The sequence below is a fragment of the Copadichromis virginalis genome, linkage group LG5 (assembly GCF_057382275.1).
Source record: "Copadichromis virginalis isolate Kocher_CV1m ecotype Utaka linkage group LG5, C_Virginalis_male_GT1.1, whole genome shotgun sequence".
In the NCBI taxonomy this organism is placed as follows: Eukaryota; Metazoa; Chordata; class Actinopteri; order Cichliformes; family Cichlidae; genus Copadichromis; species Copadichromis virginalis.
The window spans coordinates 19,141,842-19,156,264 of record NC_140622.1 but is presented as its reverse complement, the minus strand read 5'-3'; the positions used below and the strand labels follow the sequence as shown (position 1 = coordinate 19,156,264).

The 14,423-nt window shown below is 43.0% G+C and overlaps 1 protein-coding gene across 4 annotated transcripts; it reads right to left on the bottom strand.

Moving 5' to 3' along the window:
• Positions 1 to 41: 41 nt before the first annotated feature.
• Positions 42 to 13,127, bottom strand: LOC146709483 (transmembrane protein 198-like). Of its 4 annotated transcripts, none has more exons than XM_085456444.1 (5): positions 12,526 to 13,127; positions 2,495 to 2,740; positions 1,734 to 2,309; positions 1,265 to 1,413; positions 42 to 1,147 (listed from the first exon to the last, which is right to left on the bottom strand). In XM_085456444.1, exons 2-5 carry the CDS (start codon positions 2,640 to 2,642, stop codon positions 998 to 1,000), a joined length of 1,023 nt encoding a protein of 340 aa, XP_085312570.1. In that variant the 5' UTR covers positions 2,643 to 2,740; positions 12,526 to 13,127; the 3' UTR covers positions 42 to 997. The 4 variants fall into 4 exon arrangements, with proteins under 4 accessions (XP_085312570.1, XP_085312571.1, XP_085312572.1 ...); XM_085456445.1 differs by lacking the exon at positions 12,526 to 13,127 and adding an exon at positions 9,152 to 9,220; XM_085456446.1 differs by lacking the exon at positions 12,526 to 13,127 and adding an exon at positions 6,651 to 6,756.
• Between the last annotated feature and the right edge of the window lie 1,296 nt (positions 13,128 to 14,423).

Here is a 14,423-nt window from a genome sequence, read left to right as displayed (position 1 = left end):
TCAATAACTCCCCCCCGACTCAAGAGACGACTAAAAACTGCTTATTATTAAACACATTTATTAATCTTTGACACTTCTATCAACAGGTATTTACAGATTCGGGCAACACGTGTGTAGTCACTGCAAAAAAAGATCCCAACAACATCTGGATAATTATTTAAAAATCTACAGATCAACAACAAACATGCTTTGTTTTTGTTTAGTTTTTTCTTCTTTTTTTACTTAGCGCTACTAAGGTACTTGAACTTTATATAAATTAAATTATAAAAAGTGGACTCTAAATCACCGCCCATTTTATTCTGATGGGAGCTACATTGCAAAAACAGAAAGATCACAGAATTTGTTAGAGTTCTGCTAGAAGATCCCGCTAAAGGTCCCAGCAAAAGGTTTTTTCCTCTCTCACATCATTTAGTTTTCACTTCACTTTGTCTTACTCCACACAGCCAGGTCCTATACTTCACTTTTTCATCATACTCCATCTGAAGAAATACACAAAATAAAATTTACTGTGATGACAAGACCTCCCCCCCCCAAAAAAAAATAAATCCTACGACCGGACGGGAAAAGGGTAAAACAGGTAATAACACGACACTTGATTGCGATGACTAACTTCTGAAGTACAGTACATGTAATGTCAAGCATTGCTTTGTGATGTTCACTATCAGAACAGAAACACATCTGTCTTCGAGGCTCATTGGGCTGTTATGTGCTCAGTGAAGAGTGGAAATGGTCGACCTTTATTTTTGTTCGTGTCTGGGGTTTTTCTTGTGTTTCTCTGTGAAACACAGAAGTTGCAGTGGTTTTAGCCTCATCCTCTTACATTCTCCAGCAGCGCTGTGTTTTGCTGAACACCTGCGACCCACTGAGGAGAAAATCAGTTCAAGGGCGACAAACACCCCATGGATAGAAGAGCAGTTATTAACTTCTACTCTACATTAGGAAGACACAGTTGGAGAACCAGAGTGCATTAAGTAGTCCCTTCTTATGTTTGTGCTGCTCAGACCCTGACGACTGGCGTTGTGGCTGTGAGGGGCACCGTGGAGCCAGTGTCGTAGTCCAAGTCGATCGTGGTGTGGTTGGCGGTTCCCACGCTGCTAAGGGAAGTGCCGGTGCCCATCTGTCTGTCCCGCAGACTTTGCAGGTAGCTCTGAGGAGAAGAAGAAGAAGAAAAACAGAGAGATTAGCGAAGCGAACAAAGAGCTAGAAAAAAGTCCAGCGTCTAACGTCTAATCGCTACCGCACGCGGCATGTTTGTCACACTGACCGGTGCCAGTAGATCCCCAGCGTAACGTTTCACTGGGGTGGGTTTACGGCGGTAAGTGCCTTCCTGCCCACCTGCCTGCTGTCGCTTCTTGGCGTCTTTCTCTCGGATCCGCATCAGCTGGACTCTCTTCTGTCTCCGACTGATGACAACTATGAGGTGAAGGGAAAGTTCGAGAGCAACTTTTATCAATTGTGAATCGTGCTTGAAAAATGTGAGTCTATATTTATGAAAGTAATATGAGAAAAAAAATGTTAATTTTGTGAAAGTAAAAGTTTGCTATTTTCACTTCATGCGGGAAACCTAAGCTTGAAAAATTCCAGCAGTTCAGATTTAAATGATTTCACACAAAAAGGTCAGAAGATGTGATGTGATCGCCAAACTTTGCTTTCATACGGAGAGAATACTTTGATGCTAAGTTTAAGCCTTGGCTTGATTTGATTCATCGGAGGAATGAAAGCGCCACGCTTACCCTCTGTGTGTGAGAAGCTGTTGTCCGTCAGTTTCCACTGGACCAGCACTCCTATGAGGCTGAGAGCAGGCCAGATGCCCAGAATGACCCAGCTGTACCAGCAGAGCGCCTGTCCGGGTGTGAGGCGCAGGCATTCATACACGTACATTCCCAAAACCAGCATCTCCACAAAGTAATCGGCACACACTGTCATGATGGCCGCCCCAAACACAGCGGTGGACAGCATGGTGAACATCTTCTGCCACTGCAGTGTCAGCACGGCAAACAGCATGCCCGATCCCAGAAGAGCGCCCAGCGGCACCCACAGTGTGGTAGGTGTGTAGAACTGCTGAGTGACCAGCAGGGCGGCGAGAGCCAGGAGGAAGCCGAGCAGCAGGCCCGTCATGAAGAGGCCGACGCTTCGCACGAGCATAGTGACGAGGCCGCACAGGAGGCCTATACCGAGGCCGATGCCTGCGCTGGCCTCGACGCTCAGCTGCGTGTCCAGCACGTGCTCCTTGTGGCACAGCAAGAAAATGATGACCGAGCCAAACATCAGGCCAGACAGGAACATGACAGCTTTGAAACACCGGTAACCTGGCGGAGGAGGGCACACAGGAGAGACGTGTAGTGAGGAAATTAGAGAATGAAGAACTGGAAGGAAACTAAAAATGAAGTTAGGCCAATATATGACCAGAAGATAAAAACAGCAGACTGCACGTGCGCCTGCAGTCTCATGTTGCCCCAAGTTTCAAATTCTGTAAGCCAGCAGAGATCCTCACCAAAGAAGCAGTAGATGATTCCAAACAGGCAACACATGGAGCAGATGACAGTAGGGATGACATCATACTTCCTCTCTATCTCCAAACTACAGGCATCTGCCATGGCTGACCCTGCCCCCTCAGAGCTCAGTCCAGTGGGATCCGTCATCGTGTTGAACTTTGAGGCTCTGGGACAGGCTGAAAGTCAGGATAAGGAAGGCGGGGACCGCTGTGGGCGTTATCTGAAGTCCATCAGAGCAGGTGTGACTGCAAGAGAAGAGAAAAGTGCCGATAAAACAAGGAAACCTAAGAAAGGGTGACCGTATCCTAATCAGTGAAGCGTTTTTAATGCTGATTAACACTGAAAATAAAGTAATTCAAAAGTAGGGTGTTAAATCTGTATGTTGCTCTGTATGTGCAACTCTCACTGCAACTCAATAAAACCCTAAATGTTGCAGTCAAACATCTCATTCACTCGCTCCGCTCATATGCAAGCTCAGATCTTCCTGAAAAGGAATTTTTATATGTCAACAAACTCTGGTTTCATGGTAAAGGAATTATGTTTCTTCACCACGTTTTACCGTCTCATGAAAACCACTCTTCTACACCCAATTTTTTTAACACTAACAGATTGTGTTTTTAATTTTCTCTCCCCTGAGTAATTCACCCTTTCCTTAAAATAAACAAATAAATCACCAATCGTTTCGTGGAAAACAAAGGCACAGATTTATCTATGGGCTAAATTGGCCCGAAGTCCACTTTTGTAACTGCAGGCGACTGTTAATATTTCCCCACCACCTTCTCTTCTACTCTGTTATAATCTCTTTTCAGAGGAAGGGCACCAACAAGCACTCTTAAAAGATTATATATGCTATTTAAGCTGGCAGGCCTGCAGATCGCCACAGAGGGCTGCAGTGGGGCTAAAGACTTATGGGTGGACTGCTCTTTCTGAGGCTGCTGGCAGGACTCCTGTATGAGCTCACCGCAGCTGAGATCCGATTACAACTAACTCACGTTTCTACTTGAGACACTCAGGAACATTCGGTGCTGCCTTTTCTCCTTAATAACCAGCTCCTCTCTTTCTGTCCATCTTTACCTCACCGTGTTTCACATCGAAGTTCCCCCACCTTGCAGCTGTTTTCTCTTTAACTCTACACACTTCTTCTATCTGTTCCTCAGACAGAAGAATGACTAATTTGGATGTCCTGCCTAAGAATGACTTTACATGGAAAAAATGAACTGGCCACTGGAAATTTCTCTTTTCTTTTGCAGTCTCTCACAGTTCTTCTGCCTTTTTCCCTCTCTGCCCCTCTTCTTTCTGTCACTGAAACTGCAAAGTCCCAATTGTGGGTCACAGAAGAAAAAATACATGATCAGTGCAAGTCTGCTGGGCTTCCCCTGCATTTTAAAACTGATTAATGACTTAAAGATATGCATATCTTACTTTTCTCATAATAAAAAACCTCATTCTCAGACTATAATGACTCCTATTTGTCAGTTTCTTCATTGGAACAGTAAACCAAAAGGAATAAGCTGTTGTGCAAATAGAAAGATTGCAAAAAAAATGTTTGTTTGTTTTTAAAAAGTAATGAAACCAAGCTGTGCTCTCTGTTGACTACAGCAGGACAAATAATAAAAAGGAGAAAAAAAACTTTTCTAACAAGAATGACTGCTGCGGGCCAGATCTCTGTTTACAATCATGACTATAATCTTCACATCAGCCCTTGCCAGCTTACAATGAAGGCCCATACTCAGCTCTGGGACGCAGCTATGCACAGAGGTCCGGGCAGCATTGGTGGATCAGTGCAAATATGACAGCTGGTGTCTTTCTTCGACATTTTTGCATTCTTTGTATGATTAAGGGTTAATGCTACCTCCTAAAATTCAGAGTAAGCACTAAATTTCGAGCAGATGTTCGCGTCAGTGTGTTGTGAAAGAGGTTTAGAAGGGGAAAAAATCCCTTACTGTTAGAGGCTTTTGTTTACCTCCGGCTGGGGAAGTACTACGGTCTCCCTCCTCGTGTTACCAAAGGTGCAGTCATGTGAGAGAAGGGGAAGGTTTTGTATATGCGTGACTCTCTTTAGGTGTCAAATGAATTTGAATGAAGAAAGTTGGCTGATGCACTTTATTTATGAATAGAGCTGACTTTTAGTGTACACTCAACTCAATGTTAAACCCAGCTGGTTTGTGTCAAAGACTCTTTGCATTAGCTGGTGTTATTATGACACCTGGTCAGTGTTGATATGAAACAGCTGCTTCAATTTTGTCTTCTTTTTTTTTAACAGTTTTTACAAGTTTGATGGCTTCTTCATATTCCAGGCATCGTTACTCCTTTAAATTAGTAGAAGACTAAAGTCCTGGGTAGGTAACTGGCTCTAAACAACTACAGCAACACCAACCTGAATAATGTTTACCACGAAGATTTGTGGGCCGTTATTAAATATTATTACTTTTATAGTAATTCCTGTTATTCCACATTAACAATATTCCACATTTACACTCACAGGCCCGACTCTGAATGAACACTTTGTCGTCTTCTAATTAGGTTTAGTTAAACAGCAGGAGGACGGCGGCGGCGCTAACACGAAATAACAACCCAGGCCTCTTCCTTTCTCTCACATATCTGGTTACTGTTGGATCTCATATCTTAACTGCTAAGATAATGACTTAATTCACTCTTAAACTAGAGATCAGCTCATATTTCAGCAGGATTTTAACAGTAATCTGCCTCAGCTTCACACACATATACACCCATGTTTTACTCCCATGCCTCTGCCTCATGCTCCCTTTTCGTCACAATGGTGTCTTATGTGTAGCAGCCTTGGGAGTCATTGCCGCTGTGGGAGAATAGAGCCATTATGGGGCAAAACAAAGACTCTGAGGCCCATGCTGTGACCTCTAGTGGCACTCGGAGGAAACCATGCGAATGAAAAACGAGACCGCATAAAGATGACTGAGCGCAGCAGCAAGGACGCTGCTACATCCCAAGTCGTTTGCTTTAAGAGGGGAGCCAAGTATTTGCCTTCAGACGGCTGGTAAGTGATGAAGGGTGGTCCTAAACTGGAAGACAGAGCTATCAGTCTTAACGCTTGAACTCCCTGGAGCCCCCCCGCCAAAAAAAAAAACCTTACAATGCAGAATTTTCAACAAGCTGCCTGGCAACAGATTCATTAGAAGTCAACTAGACTTTGAGTCTGCAGCCACACAGGCAGCTCTCCGAGGCTGCACTTTGGCCTGGCAGCGCTTTGAGTCAGAAGGTAGCATCACTGGTTTTCCCCCATGCAGCAAAGTACTGCAAAAAGGTTAATGAATTCAATTCTGACGACTCAGTGGAAATTAAAGTGAAATTCGTTAGTTTTACAGCAGCTATTTGGGAAATTTTCAAAATATGACACCTAGATAAGCTAATAATAGACACCAACACATACACAGGACCACCAGCCAGGGGGAGCTTGGGTGTAGTTGGACAAAAATGGGCCTTTCTAAAAACCTTTCATAAGAAAAGCCTCTTTTTAAATTTTCCTTATTTTATTTATATAAAGACATAAAGAGGTCAAATAAAATTTTACCTTGTCTTCCTATAATGCAAAAAAAACAAACAAATCACCCGTAACCTTAAATCTACATTTAAGGTGAAGTATAACACCTACCCTTCCTCATGGAGGGTCTAACAACAGAGAAACGCATCAGGATTTTAGGGCATTCGTGCCCGTAGCCTGAGCAGAATAAGAATGAGTGAGGACGAGCTATTTACTATCCCCCCGCATGACAGGAAGAGCAAGCGGTGAATGGAAATTATTGCTGTGCTTACACGGTGGAAAACAAGGGCTTTAAGCAACAGGTTAAAAAGCTTGACGTCAGAGGTAGACAACAATTTTCAGTGTAATCATGCGACCGTGGTGTGCAGCGCTACAAGGTTAAGTTACTTTAGTAAGTGTTAAGTACATATTTTATAAGTTTACTTTACTAGATTTTCTGGGGGGGAAAACTACCCAAAGCTACTTCTGTGCTTACATTTGATATTCGCTGTATCACTGGATATAATGCTGCTGCTGCAGCTGCTGCTGGCACCTTGTTTACATACTTTGAATTAGGCCATGCGTCATCAATGAAAGTAACTCATTAGAAAACAAGGCCGGAAAATGCCCTTCATATAAGTATTCTTATAAATGCTTACCATGTGTCTCAAACTGCCACTCAAAAATAGGCCCATGCATCTGTTGCTTCTTAGATAAAACATCCCAAAAACTGCCAGAAGCTCCGCTGTGACAAACCATCAGCTAATCCAAAGTGTTGCAGTGTGAGTACAATGAGGAATTAGCAACACGAATCAGATTTCTGTAGCTTCCCTTCATTAGTTCACACAGTAAAGTCCACAATAGCTTTTAACCCTTTAAAGCACCTCAGAGTGCAGGTTTGTGGTTCCTTCAGTTTTAAAAAGTCTTACTGAGGCAGACAGTGTAGCTCCTTTTATGAACAGGCCTGAAAGTTTCTGTACTGATCACACTTACAGTTATTGCTCAATCAATTTAGTTTTTACTGGAGAATCTCATATCATGAATGCCCTGAGCTTTGCTTCTCTCTGGCTCCATAAATTTCTGCGCCTCTGCTGCATGTCATTATGTCGTCCCTCCCATAATTTTATCTTTTTCCTCTTTGTCTTCTCTCTCTGTTGTAGTCTCTATTGTATTTTCTCTAGTCTCTTCTGTTTTGTCTCCATTGAGCTGGATCGGCCGCTCCCAAGTCTGCTTTTGCTGCAGATTTCTTCCAGCTGAAAACAGAAAATAGTTCCATTTCTCTTTGGGATATTGCACCATTGGAAGGTTTATACTTTACAACATAAAGTGCCCTGAAATTACTGTGAAATGCAGCTTGTACAGTTTAATAACTCTTTTGCACTTCATTTCCCTCCCTTCTTTGTGTCCTGTCTACCTCTGCACTGTTAAAACACAATGAACAAGTAATAATTCAGATCCCTTCTACAAAGCTCACTGAGCTCACACTCAGTATCAGCTGCAGCGCTATTGGAATAACGTGTTGTCCTTGGGTATCCTCCCCTTGAACACACCCAGCGGGGTGCTGTCCTGAACAGCACAGATTTGAGTGCTCAGCTGCTGGAACAGACAAGGCTGACTAAAAGTTCCCCACATAGCTAATGCGGGTGTGTTTAATCAAGGGGGTGGGCGTGCGCGAGCACAGCCAAAGATTCTGGGAGCGTTTCTCCGACTTGACGGCCAGGGCCAGCTGAGAACTGAAAAACCTGCAGAGCTATGGCCTGGCCGTCTGACAGCTTCACTTGGAAGACCCTACCAAGAATGCGAGATGCACTGGGGTCTCAACAGTTGTTGGTATAAATTATGTCTCCTCAAGGTGAAGACCCCAACCAGCTGGAAGACTGAGTCAAGAAAATAAAAATGTGAATAAAGCGAACTAATGTCACAGCTGGGGTCTTTAAATATGATAATACATATTGTGCTAAGCACAAAACTTATCAAAATAACATCTGCTTTAACTCTAAAGCAGACAGAGCAAGACTTCAAATGACCCACTGCTGAGCTTCCTGCCTCGCCGTAGCAGGAAACTGAGGACCACATGAGGAAGTGGAACATCAGGTTTCAGCAGGAACTGACCCCCTGTGTTTGTGACATGGACCAAAAAGGCTATCAAAGAGCTGGATTATCAACACACAAAGCTGAGGAAAAACAACTACCTGGAAGTCAAAAAACTAGCAGTGTCTTTAGAAACCATTTCACCTGAGAAATTTGACCATTAGGAAGTTGCAGGATAGGCAACCTTATGATGCAGCGTTAATAAGCTGGTAATCTGTCTGGCTCATGGGCTAAGCTACACATAACACTTTCAATTATGTCATAATGCCCCAGCTTACGTGATTGTGGCTACTTTCAGAAGGGTTTTTTGCATAGCAGCTACTGCCATGTTTGTATGCTAAGAACTTACATAACGAACAAAGCACCACATGACAGTCAGTTTTCACTTTGACCAGACTTTGAGTCCCTGCGGGCTTTGCATTTCTTCTTCATATGCATCCGTGTATGAAAACAGATTAGTAGCTGTCACAAACTCTTGGCTGTGGTCCTTTTATTTATTCATTCTGATTACTAAGTGCCAAAAAACTAAACACACAATACACACAGATATTTATAAACTGAGCTATAAAACTAGGGGCAAGCTATTTGGTTCAAAACCTTTAAAAAGCAGCATTTTTCAAAGCTGTTGAGGCGTAGGTAACTCAGGTCTCTCTGTGTTTTTTCACTCCATTGTACATGAATTAACAACAACTTGTTTTTAACAACTTTCCACATATCAATCCAAACTTTCAAGAGCCGTTTTAGGGCCGCATGTGAACTACGACATCAACATAAACCTAATTTTTCACTGCACAAATCTGACCTGCAACTCCCCCCCTCACTTTAAAGTTCTTCATGTGTTCTCTGCCTCGTGGTCCTGATCTATACTAAAGAGATACCTACACACGCAGGGATCCGTACATCTGTCTATAAAGAAATGTCACAAAACTCAGTGCAATCGATGCCTTTAACCAAACAGTTCAGAGGGGATAATAAACTGCCTTGTGACCACAGTCTCTTAAATGCTGAGTTCAAGTTAAACAATTTCTTCTATTTGCCTCCCAAAACTGACCCAGGTCAAAAAACCAACCTCATTTTCCACAGTGGGAGGTCCCTGAATTAGGTCATCACCCTGAGGTATGGAAATGCACATTGGCAGTATTTTTCGTGTACTCTGCAAGACAATAAGAGAGCCACTAGTTGAATTTCTAATTCAGTCAAGTTTATATTTTCACTGCAAAATCATTTCCCCTGTAGTCCTGGGTCCCAATTACATCCACTTATGGCTCCCTTTTTTTTTATATGAGCAGCAATCTAACTTTTTTCCTGCTCTTTAATCTCTCCATTTCATGCTTGCCTGATTTTCACCTCAATAAAAGAGATCCTTAGAGAGCTATTCATAAAGAGGCATAAAAAAATCTGATATACAATGAGCAGCCTTTTGAAGAGAGTCACATGTCAGTGGTGCATGAGTGTATACTGTACCTCAGAGAAAAAGGTCATTAACACAGTGAAAATATACTAACGTGTAATGTACATTCATCAACTGTGCTGTGGTAAGTTACCACTGTGAGTGCACCGTATGTGCTGTAAGGAGGGGCGGGTTCACAAACGCTCTATTAACGTCTGTGGTGGGGGAGCAGCGTTTAGCAGGCTGTGTGGTGGAGTCTGATGTCCATATGTTAGCGCCAGCGTGGCAGTGTATGAGATAATATAAGCGGCTGATGAACAATGACATCCAGGCCGGAGTCTAAATATAACCTCCAATCATGAAACTTTGAAAAAAGGCCACTCACTGAAATGTAAAGAAAGCCCAGTACAGAGGAAGGGACGTCAGAGCGTAACACAGCAGTGGTTCGGACCTCTAGTGCTGTGTCTATATACAGTACGTCTGCAGCACTTCCAATGCAGCTCTGTCATTTAGAGCAGGCCTTTAACCCTCTCTGTATAATTCCAGCCTGCAATAATTGTACCCCCTACAGCGCCGTCACAAGCCGAAAATATCACACGTCCTTCATTTCCCCCCCAACCCAGCACCACCCTCATGTCACAGCTATAGCACAGAGTACTTTAAATAGTTTTTGGATGTTAGAGAATTCAGTTCAATTCAATTCAAACTATACAGCTCCGAGTTACAATAATGGCTGCCTCAAGGCACTTTATATTAAAAGATAGAGACCCTACGATACGATAATACAGGGAAAACCCCAACCATCCAATGAGCACCTATGAGCAAGCACTTGAAGACTGTGGGAAAGAAAATCTCCTTTTTAACAGGAAGAAGAACCCCCTTCAAAATTATGGTCTTTACTTCTTTAAAAGCTACATGTAACACTCAGTTTAGCTTCGTATCAGTACAAAGGACAACGGTTAGAGTGAAAGAAAATTGATGAAAACGTGATGAAATGCAGTTTTTTTTTCTGCACTGTAGCAAAGACACAATATATACCGAGCCCTGGGTTGCCCCTCATTCATCGGAGTGTAAGTGTGTGTGTGTGTGTGAATGTTAGATAAGGCGCCTAGCCATAGAATAAAAAGCTTGGTGAATGTGTATGTGAATGGGTGAATGAGGCTTGTAGCTTCAAGTGCTCATTCTTTGCCCTCGTAAATGTAAAGCAATAATTTTGAATAAAATCTAACTGAAATATATAAAATCGAGGGTTTATTTTCTCATATAATTAATCATTTAGGAAAACATGACTGACATAAACTAAATGTATACCAATCAGGTACATTTTATTTGACCTGATTCCATTGCATTTGATGTTTTACGTTGTCGTTATGTAACACAGTTGCATGGGAAAATGTACATGTTGTCAAATAATTTAAATCAGCATTTTGGCCATAAATATTTGTGTGCGTGTAAAGGTCCATTTAGCCCACATCTATTTAAATTGCACTCTGCATTTTTGCCTTACTTTAGTACTGAAGTTTTCAGAAATACACCTTTGCTGTAGTTTCCTAGCAGCTGAGGGAGTCACGGGTACAGAGTACTGGGGTCAAGCATGTGGCCTGACACACTAACACATATGTCTTGAAAATTTCAGAGGTGAACTTTTCTAAATAATCATCATCCAACAGCATTTTGGATGTACAAGTGTATTTGTGTTTCTTGTTGCTTAAATGTTACTTGGCAATGTGCTGTAAGACATTGCATTTGGACATTTAACTTAGATATTCCATCTTTAGCAAAAACATGTCTCATATAGGTTTGAAACTGCAGATAAATAAAGACGGGCAGCAAGTCAATGCTTTAGTCAGAAGAATAAAAACCAGCCTGTGGTCACTTTGAGAGAAAAAATGTAACAACACAGACTGTAATCTACGTCCTACCGAGATGTCAAGTTAAAGATTTAAATGTGCATACACTCACTCCAAAGAGTGTTTGACATTTTTCTGAAATGTCACCTTGTGTTTCAGTGATTTTAGATGAGCAAGCATATTTTACTAACATCAAAAAGACAAAAACCGAGACCCATGCATCCACGCTGACATCTGCAGACTGACTTTCATCAGCCCCTGCGCTTCGCGCTTCCTTCTACTCCTTCCCCAAAGCAGGGAAGGGCTTCCTCTCAGCCTGTTCAAAGGAGTTTTTAAAACCATCTGGTGCAGGCTGAGGGAGAAGGTCGTGTAGATGGCGGGGGGTGCACGGAGGGGCTGTAACTGCAGACTGTGGTCCCCCAGTAAAGACGGGACCTGAAGGTTGTCATCATACTGCCCAGAAAAACCAAGAGGCACTCCTACCCTGGATCACACAGCAGAACCACAGGGCAGGGCTCTTTGCACGCCATCCACAGACATAAAAAGATGTAACTATATAGTTATCCTTGAATGCACGCTGGGTGGATACAAAAGAAGGTAGGGTGTTGTTACAAACCACCTGTGGCTCTCACATAAAACCCGGATTAAAAGCACAAATCAGCAGCGGTTGATAACTTCAACTAAGATCTTGACTTTTATTTCTCCCCCCACACACAACTTCAGCATAACTAACATTGAGTTGTTAGCCTCCACTGATTAAAGCACATTACTGTGGGACTTTGGTGTAAGTGTCCGGTTCAGTGCGCACACAAAAAGCCTGCATTATCCCGGATCATTACGTCTTTGCGCCCAAAGGCTCCGGGATAAGTTGCATTACGTGCCTCAAGTTTAAAAAACTTTAAAAGAGGAGCAGCTGTAGAGCTTGGCATCGATCAGTCAGGATCTGGATTCAACTATAATCAGCCATCAACAGCTCTATCAGTGGAATATATGCGGCTATTGTCTCCATACGGCTGTTAACTGAATTCAGATATCCACTGACACACTTAACACCGCAGATGACATCCAGAGTAGGCTGGCATTGTGGACGACACACACACACACACACACACACACACACACACACACACACACACACACACACACACACACACACACACAAATATGTTTTAAGTTAGCCTAAAGTTAAAGTTACAAACTTACCGACGCGCCCGTGAGCTGCTGAAGCCTCAAACTTTTCTGTGACACTCGGCCCTGTCAGGCAGGAAAGGCAGCCAACCATTCAAAAACACAAAAGCAGCGGCGGTAGGATTCAAGGGAAAACCGGTTTTCTCTCCTCAGGCTCTTCCTTTTTTCTTCCCCTAACTCACAAGCTCCACTAACCCGACAGCAGCGGCTGCATGGTCTTGCTCCCCGTCCCTGCCTTTCCTTATGCAAATCTCTTTAAAAAAAGAAAGAAAGAAAGAAAGAAAGAAAAAGAAAGAAAGAAAAAGAAAGGCTCCGACTGCAGATGTGCGGACCTTCAGCTCGCTTCCATTCTCCGGGTAGAGCCTCGGTCACTCCGACCCAACTTTCAAACTAAAATGTTCAGTTTCCGTCTCAGTCCACCTCTCTGGAAAATCTTACCAGTCCTCCCTCTCTTTCACACACACAAACACACACACACACCTCCCCTCTTCTTTTCTTCACACTGAAATAAACGACACTTAAAAAAACACAAAAGAGGGAAAAAAGTTCTCCCTCTATCCCCCACCCTGAGCTAATCCCCTCTCTATCTGCATCCAGCCTCGGCAGTTTGGCCGTTGAAAAGCGGGAGGGAGGGGGAAAGAGAGTGGGAGGGTAGTGGGGCCCAGCTCAACGTTTTACTGTGGCTGCACCTGAGGGGGGGTTCATGTGAATGTAAGAGAGACAACAGCGTACACGTACTGCATATAGATTACAGAGTAGTGGGTTTTAAAGGACACGCTAAACGGGAGTTCATATTTAGACAACCTTTGCAAAGGGTTTATAAGTGACAAAGAATGCCTAATAAATCATTTACTATGGATTTATGGGGCATTAAAACAACTAACTAAACCAACTTAGCAGGACTATTTGTTTGAATTAGTTACAATTACAGGGGCGTATCCAGGATTTTTTCTTAATGAGATGACAGGGTGTGTGTGTGTGTGTGTGTGTGGGGGGGGGGGGGGGCAAAAAACAAGACTAGGGGGGAGGGGTTATATTTACTCTGAAATAACCTCAGTTTGGCCAGCACAGTGGTTGTTAGCACTGTCAGTGCACACTAGGTACTGAGTTCCAGTACAGCCTGGGGGCCTTGTGACTTTGCATGTTCTGCCCATTTGTGGTAGAGATGGGTGGAACGATCCAAATGTCGATAGTATCGGACTGATACTAGTGCTATAAGATCGATACTTGGTTTCTGTCCTCTAAGTCAGTGGTCCCCAACCTGTTTTGCGCCACGGCCCGACAATATTTTCACGGACCGGCCTTTAAGGTGTCGTGGATAAAGACAACAAAATAAAACTAGTACCGGTACCGAAAAAAAGAAGATTTATTCATAACACACGTGAAAAGACCCAGGAAAACCGAGTTAACGAAAAAAAACGATACCAACCCTGAAAACCATACATTTCACACCAAAGTCTCAACTCTCGCGGCCCGGTACCAAATGACTCACAGACCAGTAGCCGTCCGTGGCCCAGGGGTTGGGGACTGCTGCTCTAAGTTCAGCATGCAGCCCACTAAATGAAATGAAATGAAATGGGTTTTTTTTATGAAAAATATCCAAATATACTTCTGTACCAAATGCAAAAAACCCCCCAAAAAACGGCTGTGTATAAAAATATGTGGACAGCCATGTCTATTTTGTATAACCTATAGCAAATTTCAATTGCAAAAGCTGACCCAAAGACTGGAGCCCGTCTGAGTTTGCATGTTCTCCATGTGTCTGTATGAGTTCTCTCCAGGTACGCCAGCTTCTTTCCACAGTCCAAAGAAAAGTGTGGGATCAGGCTAATCGGTGATTCTACATTGCCTGTAGGTGTGAATGTAAGTGTCAGTGTTTGTCTGCCTTTCTGTGTTAGGGCCCAATAATAATA

Coding starts and splice junctions, on each gene's coding strand:
- LOC146709483 (XM_085456444.1), bottom strand. CDS start 2,642: ATGACGGATCCCACTGGACTGAGCTCTGAGGGGGCAGGGTCAGCCATG. Junction 2,310..2,494: donor AATCATCTACTGCTTCTTTG/GTGAGGATCTCT, acceptor CTCCTCCGCCAG/GTTACCGGTGTTTCAAAGCT. Junction 1,148..1,264: donor CTGGGGATCTACTGGCACCG/GTCAGTGTGACA, acceptor TCTTCTCCTCAG/AGCTACCTGCAAAGTCTGCG.